This window comes from Sinocyclocheilus rhinocerous, unplaced genomic scaffold (assembly GCF_001515625.1).
Source record: "Sinocyclocheilus rhinocerous isolate Xijiao unplaced genomic scaffold, SAMN03320098_v1.1 scaffold1102, whole genome shotgun sequence".
Taxonomy (NCBI): Eukaryota; Metazoa; Chordata; class Actinopteri; order Cypriniformes; family Cyprinidae; genus Sinocyclocheilus; species Sinocyclocheilus rhinocerous.
In genome coordinates this window covers 91,597-102,710 of record NW_015640208.1, presented here as the reverse complement: position 1 = coordinate 102,710, position 11,114 = coordinate 91,597, and the positions used below count along the sequence as shown (strand labels likewise).

Below are 11,114 nucleotides of genomic sequence, written 5' to 3'. Positions count from 1 at the left end.
TCATCTTTGTAACCTTTTTCGCCAATGATGACTTTGCATCCCTGTGTCTTACAACCCGTATACTGATGTATGTCCTCACAATATTTTAGCAGATAGAATCTTAGTAAATACGTATATCTGAAACACAAGTAGAAAACAACAACTGAAATGACAGAAATGTTTGCAATAGACAGAATAATGGTTCCGTTGGACCTACAGAACAAATGTGCCACCTTCATTGAGCTAGTTAGCGTTTTGAGTTTGAACAAGACTCATGAACAAACTGAATGAACCAGTTCAACATGTAAGTCAGTCTCATTCACAACAAGAACATTTTCGATGTGTCCGTACACGAATGAAATGACCATGTTGGGTGAATGATTCAATGACTCTCTAATAAAACACGATGTTTGCCACATCTACTGCTGAAACAATGTAACCTGTCACTAAACAAATCAGTAAACGAATATTTAATCTTCAAAAGATTCACGTCAGCTACATTCCCACCAGCAATAAAGGCTACAACGTTAGGTATACCAGCCACACTGACACAAGCTAACTGTTAGGGGCCATTCACACAGAACGCGTTTTTCCATGTAAACGTCTAGACAGAGGTGTATGGCCATTGCACTCGCGTGATTGCACATGAGCGCCACGTTTTTAAGATGCTGTGACAGAGACAGTGCCACTCAATGTCAATGTCAGTTCCAAAACAGTGGACCAATCAGAAGACTCCAGAGGCGGGGCAAGCGTTGCGAGCTTTTGCTTACAGTAGTAAGTTGGCATGGTAACTGTTTTATTAACTTCTGTAGCCAAATGCTCGTTAACTAATGAGATCTTACTGTAAAGTTACATTTTTGTGTATTGCTTTATTGTATTTAAATGTTCAGTTTATTTTTGTTATAAGAAAAAAGTTAGTAAACCTGTTATACTTTATGACAACACTTTTTTGCAACTAAATTTCAATACCGTGATAATAACGTATACCGTGATGAGAGCATTAGCAATGAATCGCAACATGAAAATTTGATTCGCCTTCTGTGTGAAAGACCCTGAGAAATGTGTGTTTTTTTTGTTTTCCACTCTGTTCATCATAGAAACTGATCACTTTGGAATACACTGGTTTAAACTACTGGAGTGGGTGAACTGTTCCTTTAAACTTTGGGCTTGTAAACGATTAGTCTGTTGTCATGACGTCAGTAGTAAAGCATCGTTGTGCGTGTGGGTTGTTGTTTAGGCTGAGAAGGTGGACGCTGCTCTTCACGGTCTGCTGATGAAGCTGGAGCCTCAGAGGCAGCATTTAGCCTGTCTGGGCACCTGGATCCTCTATCACAACCTGCGCATCATGATCCAGTACCTGCTCAGCGGCTTTGAGCTGGAGCTCTACAGCATGCACGAGTATTATTACATCTACTGGTACGACAGCTAAACACTCGTGGTTTTACTGCTGTAGACAGAACAGAATGCATAGGCACAAAATAACACGTACTAAGAATGCACAATATATCTGCCATATAATGGTTATCAGCATTTTTTATTTAACAGATATTTATCGCTCACCTATTTTAAGATTTCGATCATAATCTAACACTAATTTAAAGGGATAGTAACCAATTATACCAAAGCTAAACAAACAGTTTTAATGCTATATACAGATCAGCACAACACATCTGCAATATATTAGTTAACAGCATTTTTAAATTTATCCTAGGGCTCCACAATTAATTACATGTTTAATCGCGATTACAATTAAGGATGCCACAATTACGTAATCGTTCAAAGTCCACTTGTGTTATTCTGCGTGCTTAAAGGCCCATTCACACCAAGGACGATAACTATAAAGATAACGATAAAGATATAGTTCTAAAAATCGTTCTCAATATTAAAGAATAGCAGAGTGCACACCACAGCTATAACGATAAAGACAAAGAGAAACGATATCATTGTGATCACTTTCAAAACGATTTTTCTCCAGCTGATGAACAATAAAAAATTGACAGCCAATCAGAATCCATCCTGCTGTAACGAGTTCAAGAATTTAAAGCGGTAGACGATCGTGCGCTTAGAATAAACAGACGATATCGTTCGCTGGTGTGGATGCTAATATCGTTATCTTTATAGTTATCGTTCTTGGTGTGAACGGGACTTTGGATGTGTTTTTTTTCTTTCTACATGTTATCTTAAGGGTTTTTTCCATTGTTTTAATTTTAGTTTTAGTATAGCATTATAATACCATGCATATTTTTGCTTTTTTATTTAAATAAGAAACCAATCCAATGTATATAGTTGACATTCGAGGCTTAAAGGGATAGTTCACCCAAAAATTTGATGTTTATCTGCTTACCCCCAGGGCATCCAAGATGTAGGTGACTTTGTTTCTTCAGTAGAACACAAACAGAGATTTTTAACTTTAACCGTTGCAGTCTGTCAGTCTTATAATGGAGGTGGATGGGAATCACGGCTTTGAGAGTAAAAAAAAAAACATAAATAAAAAAAACCAAATTAAACCCTGCGGCTTGTGACGATACATTGATGTGTAAAGACACGAAACGATCGGTCTGTGCAAGAAACTGAACAGTATTTATATCGTTTTTTTACCTCTGATTCACTGCAATGTCCGATCTGTCCTGACCAATTATGCAACAGCTAAACAAAACCGAATGCACAGGAACTAGCGATGCGCAATATATTGAATATATCATTTTCAATTTATTGGACCGTTGTTGGATATCTATTGAATGATATTTGATATTTAATTATTTCAACCTATTTTAGGATCATAGCTTAGATTCCGATCTAGCACTAATTTAAGGAGATGGCGACAAATGGTCAAAAGGTTTAATAGCATAATAAATTCTAATTCTTTCTCACAATTTTATCAAAGTTTAAAACAACAAAAAAAAATAAAGTTATGCTCCAAATGAAAATGAATTTAAATGCCAAAAAACATACTTAAGTGTTAAGTGTTATAACATACAATATATTTGAATATAATATGTTAATGTTGTTATTATTATATATTTTATATGTAATTATTGGTATCAGCCACAGTTTCAGTATTGGTGCATCTCTGAAAGATGCCCTAAATGAAGTCCAAAGTGCACATTAATGTGGGGAATTAGCATTACACACGTATGAATAAGTTAGACAATCACAACAGAGGTCATTTGCATATAGTCTTAAAGGGACAGTAGCAAAACAGCCGGTTTAATTCAGCGAGTCTGGAGAGATAGAATGGTTGACATGTCTCTCTCTCCGTGTTTGTACAGGTATCTGTCAGAGTTCCTGTATGCGTGGCTCATGTCCACGCTGAGTCGAGCCGACAGCTCTCAGATGGCAGAGGAGAGAATCCTGGAGGAGCAGCTGAAAGTACGAAGCAGCAAGAAGAGCAAGAAGAAGAAGAAAGGTTTTCACAGTCATTCAGGAATCTCAGTTCTCTCTGTTGGATTGTGACATTTCAGTCTGACTCATTGTGTTTCCATTGTCTCGTCAGCTCGTCCTCTGAGTAAAGAGATCACCATGAGCCAGGCTTACCAGAACATGTGTGCCGGCATGTACAAGGTACCACCTCCTGATACACACACACACACACACACAAAGCTGTCAACATGGCATTTGCAAATTTTGTCATTTTGTTTCAGAATGACAGAGATTATTCAGATGGAAATATTAGAAATAAATCATGATCATCAGGATTTGACTGGAGGGACAGTGATAAGAGTGTTCATAATAAAGAAGGAAAAATCTAGTTTAAAACGTGCCAAAAGATGACTTTGAAAATGTTGTGTAACCGTCAAGCGAAATAACTTTTTTTTTTTTTTTACTTAAACCTTAAATACAACTGCACGTATGACTTGTTTTATTTTTTAATAATGATTTTTAAATATTTTTTACAGGTATTATTAATTATTCAATCATAAATATCATCGAGTCGCACCACAGGACATTTTACAACCTGAACTAACCTTGTCTTGTAATAAAAAAGATCAAATTATTTGAGATTTAAAGAGGCACAGATTGACACAGATTCATAAGGCTCTTCTCTCTATGATATAATTCATATTTTATGTTTTGTTTCTTGGTTGCACCACTTGACTTTCATTTGGTGGACAAAAGTTCTTCAAATTAATAGGCAGTTAAGCAGTCTTGTTTTTGTTTTTTTGTTGTTTGTTTTGTTTCCTCGCAGTTGTATTTTAATGTTGACTTTATGCTCCAAATAAAAATGAATTTTACTGCCAAAATCAAAAGCATACTCATCATAGAAGTATTTTTGAATCAACAAATAGATGAAAAAAATGAGTGTCGTGCCTTTCTTTGACTGTGGTACTGACTCTTCTGTCTTTCTTTCTGCAGACTATGATAGCATTGGATATGGACAGAAAGGTGCGCAAACCTCAGTTTGAGCTGGACAGCGAGCAGGTTCGCTACGAGCATCGATTCGCCCCTTTCAACAGCGTCGTCACACCGCCGCCAGTGCACTACATCCAGTTTAAGGTACTACTGCTTCGAGATGATGTTTACCGCAACTATTCTGTGCAAAGATTACAGTGAACAGAGTGTGTTTGTATGTGTGGATGCAGGAGATGTCAGATCTGAAGAAGTACAATCCTCCTCCTCGCTCAGCGGATCTCTATATGGCAGCCAGTAAACATTTCCAGCAGGCCAAACTCATACTTGAAAACGTCACCAGCCCCGATGCAGAGGTACGAACTCTCCTTATACTGCTAATATCTATGTATACTAATTTAACAATCTAATTAAAATAGTTTAGTATAAATATTTTTGAAAGAAGTCTCTGCATTGATTTGGTTAAAATCGAGTAAAAATAGTAATATTAATGAAATATTATTACAATTTAAAATAATTGTTTTCTATGATAATATATTATAAAATGTAATTTATTCCTGTGATCAAAGCTGAATTACTCCAACATTACTCCAGTCTTCAGTGTCACATGATCATCATAAATCATTCTAATATGCTGATTTGCTGCTCAAGAAACATTTCTGATTATTATCAATGTTGAAAACAGTTGTGCTGCTTCATATTTTTGTGGAAACTGTGAAAAATTAAAAATTAAAATTAAATAGCAAACTTTTGTAACATTATAAATGTCTACTGCCATGTTTGGGGAAGTCGTGGAAGTCGAGGGGAAGTCCAAGACCAAGTCCAAGACCAAGGCAGAGCACTAATTCCAAGTATGGGTCACCATACTTGGCCACATGTCACGTCACTTAGTCACTTAGTCACTTAGTTTGATCAGTTTAATGCATCCTTGCTGAATAAAATTATTAATTTGTTGAAAAATACAAAACTTTGCTCCAAATTTTTGAATGGTAGTACTGTATCTATATCACAATGTATATATCACATTGTTGAAGAGCAAATTTAGCCTTAAAATGTTTTAGATATTACATAAACTTGTGGTATAGCCTATTTTAAAACTAGATTAAAGTGACTTAAGTATTTTTTTTTAATTCAAGTATTAATATACAGTACATATATAATATATAATTTTTAATACTTGAATTTAAAACAAAATAAAATAAAAACATATATATATATATATATATTTATTTATTTAAAAAAAAAAATATTTGGAATTTGCTGCATGTCAACAAATATATGAGATTATTCTTAACTAATGATTAAGTGCTCACATTGTTAATTGTATATTGTGAAAGGAAGTGGTTGATATGCTGATGGTTGTTGTAGGTGAACCGCATCCTAAAAGTGGCCAAACCCAATATTGTTGTAATGAAGCTGCTGGCTGGAGGACACAAGAAGGAGACCAAGGTACAATATGTTTATATGGATTTTCTGGGTTCAGTACAACTTAAAACATTATGGCCTGTCTCTGTTACCATAGAACACATTTTAAACTCTCGGTGTGTAAAACAAATAATACTGTGTTTCCAGTAATGCACTAGAAGTCTATTAGGAAAGAGTCTGCGCCAGAATAAATGTTACACTAAACATTTATTTGAAAATGATATGCCTTCACATGTAAATCATAGTCAGAAGATCCTCTGCTTAGAGTAGTTGTCCCACTGCTGACAGGACTCAAAAACAACATTTTTGCATTAAACAATGTGCAAAAAGTGATCGAACAAAAATACGTACTGAACATTTCTGCTTTGAAACCCAGCAGAGAATGCTTTGCCCCATAGACTTTCATTTTTATTACAAACTGAAGATGAGTCAAAATGATGTCCAGTAGTAACAGAGAGCATGTCACAGATGCTGTTCATAGAGCTTAACTTAAATTCCTTCCTAAAAACAGTTTGCATATTGATGCAATGAGATTGATTCATCGAATCCTTGCCTATTTTCTTTGTAGGCCCTTCCTGAATTTGACTTCTCTGCGCACAAATACTTCCCCATCGTCAAGATCATTTGAGATAGACCGTGTTTCCAAGATGAACTCGTCTCAATGACATGAACTGTCATCACAGTCGCCGAATAAGTTAAGAGCCATGAGTGTAATTGTACAGACACGCTCAACAGTGGTTCAGTTTGAACAGTTCACAAATCATGTTCTTCTGTTTGGTTGATAATATTGTATCTGGTATATTTTGTTTCCATTGGCTTCAAAATGAACCCTCACTTCACTCACCAGGTCCAGGCTTGACGAGATGCATGCAAAGTGTAATCGGGGATGTCTGATCATGCTGTGCAAAAATGTTAAACTGAATCTCCACACCAGGAATACTGGATCCAGTCCCTTATCAGATCCCGAGACATTCGTTTTGTGTGGTATCAAAAACTGTCAGTGGAGTTTTGTCTTATATCCAAAATCAGTGCTTTGTCTGATACCCAAAACTAACCGTCTTCTGTCAGCCTGAGGGGTTTACGGATGAGGGCGTAGATAAAGTGATGATAAAATTGTGCAGGGATTATTGAATAATCAAATGTTTCAAAGCTCAGACTTCGTCTCTACTGGACTTTGTTCTGTACTCCGTCTGACCAGCACAAATCCTACAAGTGTTATTATACCAAACCAAAAGCAATGCAGAGAAATGACTGCTTCACAACATTGCCATGTGCCATTAAAAACCTTGAAATGGAGACATTCTCTCATCTCGAACTGGTGAAGACAAAAATCTCTTGAAACCACACAAGCATAAAATTAAACAACAATAACAAGCATTGCAATAAAGTAATAAAAAAATATAAATATGACATGAGTAAATTATCAATTATATAAATGATTACATTATTCTAAATGAATAAAAAACATTAGGAAACAACACAGATGTCCCTCACTCTCTTAAAGCTACACACACAGGTTGCTATTAAGAGACAAGTTTCTAAGCAGAACTCAACCTGAGTCAATAACAAATTAACAAAACTATAGTGTATGTATGTTAGAGAGTGCAGGCAAATTACTTCATATCCATAGAATGTTTGGTCAAACTTTTAATTTTAAATTAAAGCTTTTTTTGCATTCCAGAGGTATTTTTTTTTCCCATCTTTAAGAATTCTTAAGACATTCTCCAGTGTTAAACATTACATATGCCCTGAACTGCAAGGTTATACAAATACTTTCTTCTTCTTCTGAAAACTGTAAACATGCTTAAGTGTGCCACATGCTGTTTTCGGTGAATCTTCGTTTTCACCACAATTTAACCGCATTACAAACATGTTATTAAATCAGGTTGTCTCTCTTTGTTGAACATTACTCTCCAGTCGGTCTATTCTGCAATGTGATTCAACTCATATAAAATGAATATATTTATGTATACACAGGTTATTATCGTTAAAAGAGAATATAAACATCCATAAATTGAATATCCTTTGCTTTCCCTTAACATATTTTTACTGTAGTTCTTTTTCCCTATGAATGTTTACATATCATAAGTGAATATGACCAGCTCAGCTGTGATGAAAAATAAAACCCGCCTTTGTTTCCCTCCTCTTTTTATTTCTGACTTTGCTGTTACTTGCTGCATATACAGTACTTCCAGATATAATTCCTTCTCATCAGCTTCTATAGTCCCCTGTACTCCTATGTGTGCTGGAACCCAGAAAAAAAGGCTACTCGGTAACAACAAACACAGCCTGCACAACTAAACAAAATATTAAAGCAATCACAAATGCTCTGTGTGCTCTGTAATAATTTCATATTAGGATAGAAAATATGGGTCCCACTTTATATTAAGTGGCCTTAACTACTATGTACTTGCATAAAAAAAAAATAAGTACAATGCACGTATTGTGTTCATATTATATTGCAAAACACTTTTGCTGCTATTGAGGTGGGATATGGGTAAGGTTAGGGACAGGTTTGGTGGTATGGGTAGTTTTAAGGGTGGGTTAAGGTGTAAGGGATGGGTCAACAATGTAATTATAATTGTAATTACATAAATTAATTACAGATGTAATTACATGCAGGTATTTTTTTAAATATAAGTACAATGTAAAAACATGTATGTACACAATAAGTGCATTGTACCACATGATTCATTTAAATGTAAGTACATAGTACTTAAGACCACTTAATATAAAGTGGGACCAAAATATGAATACGGTCTTCTCTGACACTCTAGAAAGTGTTGCACCCCTCACTTGAAGACAAAGAGCGTAGGTGGAAGAGTACACATTTAGAGGTGTTTCATGAGGCATGGAAGGGTAGTGTTTGTAGCTACAGACTGGCCTTGAGAGCTGCAAGATCTGCATATTTCAGCACACGCATAGAAAATAACAATTTAATGTATTTATTTAATACAGTGACCAGACTGACAAGGAACAAAGTGTCAACAGAAACACACACTTCCTCAAAAAAAAATTTAAAAAAATAATAATAAAATAGTCAAATATAATGTAGTAAGATGATTAGGGGATATGGTTTACTGGTAGACTGAGTTCAGTAGAGACATTTTCTGCTTTTTTCATCACTACACAAAAACTGGATGCTGAAATGAAGTGATTTTTCACGTATTTATTTTGCTTATGTACTAAAATATCATAAATTGATAATAGCGTAAGTAGTTTATTTTTTCCACAATTAGCTCATAAACGTAATGTGCATTTTTGTCTCAACTGTACCCATATAGTGTACAGTTGAAACAGTACCATGGTACAGTTGAGACACCCATTCTTAACGCTCTAAAGCTGGCTAACCATTTATTGCAAATGTAATAAATTACAGTTGTGCGTGCATTTAAAAAAAATAATTCTGATTTATTTATTCACTTTATTTAATTCAGATTCAGTTATAACAACTAAATATTTAACACCGGAAAAGATATGGCAAACAGTACAAATGTAAACAGTAAACTCAAAAAAGTAAAAAGACAAAGTGTACTCACTGACTACACTGCCTAACACACACACATACACACACACATCTGGTTTACTATCCTTGTGGAGACTCCCCATAGGCGTAATGGTTTTTATACTGTACAAACCATATATTCTATCGCCCTAAACCTACCCCTCACAGAAACCCTTCTGCATTTTTACATTCTCAAAAAAACTCATTCTGTATGATTTATAAGTTTGTTTCCCCATGGGGTCCTCAATTTAGGTCCCCACAGTGACACGAGTCCCCATGAGTGTGTGTGTATTCAGGTTCAAGTCCCCACCGGGATAGAAAAACATGTATACACACACACACACACACACACTCACTCACTCACTCACTCACTCACTCACACACACACACACTCCCCCTACAGTTTATCCCCCTACATGCCAGTATATTCTATAACCCTACCCCTAAATCTACCCATCACTCGAAACTTTCGGTATTTTTTAATTTTCAGTCATTCTGTATGATTTATAGGCTTGTTTCCTCATGAGGACCTAAAAATGTTCCCATAAGGTTAGACTTTACTGGTTTTACTATACTTGTGGGGACATTTGGTTCCCATAACATAGTTAATACCAGTACACACACACAGCCTCTGAATATGCATTTTCTATGATTGAACTTTTAATGCATACAATTTATAGTGACCTATAAAGGGTGTATAAGCTGTACCCACTTTACCACCTTGTATATTTCACAAAATGCTATGTTATCCTTTTAACATTCATGTTAGAAACAAAAATATGTCCATTAATAATAGACAGTTGAAATATCACAAATATCAATTTTTAAACATAATTTGCATAGCGTGTGTAAATGTGACTTTTAACCTATTATCATAACACCGTACATCGAAACAGCATGTGACGCAATGGGACACCACTCCGGGTATAGTTGATACACTGCGTGACATACTTGCACGTTTCTCTATGAAAGACCTTGCATGGCACGATGTCATAAAATATGTCTATTTTTAGAGCACAGAGTAACGTTTGCAATGATATACGTTAAGTTTAACAATCAGAAAAGGATAATAAGCTATTCATTTTCTTTCCAGGGCCAATAATAGAAATGGGAAATGTGAATAATATTTTGTGTAACTGCAGAAACGGTTTTAAAAATAACGCCATTCTAGTCAGTACTAGTGAAGTGTGACAGCGAGCCTCAGTTGTTTTTCCAACAGGTAAAAGTAATTCTGCTTGATGTGACTTTCCTGATCACACACTACACGGCCGGTTGCATAAACTGCTTAGACTAGTCTTAAAAATTAGACACCTATCTACCTAACTTGGATTGGTCTAATTTGAATCTGAAAAGTAAGACTGATAAACACTTGGTTAACAGCTAGTTAGCCAAACTCTTAAGACACAGTCTTAAAGGGGTCATATGATGTTGCTAAAAATAACATTATTTGGTGTATTTGGTGTAATGAAATGTTTATGATTATAATGACTTATACTGTCTTTTTACGCGTTGCGTTGCATCGCGCCGCATAAACATAAAACCATGTCTGCATTTGTGATCGGAGAAATGACAAAATACAAGTGCTACTCTACACTGCTCAAAACTCGCGTTTGAATCATCAGTGGCAAATTCCTCAAATATAAAAAACGTACTTGCAGTCTGTGAGTCAGAGCAGCTGGCATTGTAGTCTACTCTTCCAGGATCAGGAAACAGTCCTCCATAAAATGTGCTGCACACATCTGAATATTTGGGTTGAAGTGTTCTGGAACAGTGTTGTAAATACAACTTAACCACTGATTGTTACTCGTGTCCTCCTTTGGAAGACCAAACAAAGTAGTTTCGCTTTCACAACAAAACA

At 35.5% G+C, this 11,114-nt stretch overlaps 1 protein-coding gene across 1 annotated transcript in view; it reads left to right on the top strand.

Annotated features, from left to right (window-relative positions):
* The window catches only part of LOC107752550 (N-alpha-acetyltransferase 35, NatC auxiliary subunit-like), a 17,057-nt gene extending 9,897 nt beyond the window's left edge, over positions 1–7,160 (top strand). The window contains 7 exon segments of the mRNA XM_016568549.1: positions 1,217–1,395; positions 3,249–3,385; positions 3,473–3,540; positions 4,333–4,473; positions 4,560–4,682; positions 5,695–5,775; positions 6,320–7,160. Coding sequence (XP_016424035.1) covers positions 1,217–1,395; positions 3,249–3,385; positions 3,473–3,540; positions 4,333–4,473; positions 4,560–4,682; positions 5,695–5,775; positions 6,320–6,379 — 789 coding nt within the window. The 3' untranslated portion in view covers positions 6,380–7,160.
* The last annotated feature ends 3,954 nt before the right edge of the window (positions 7,161–11,114 follow it).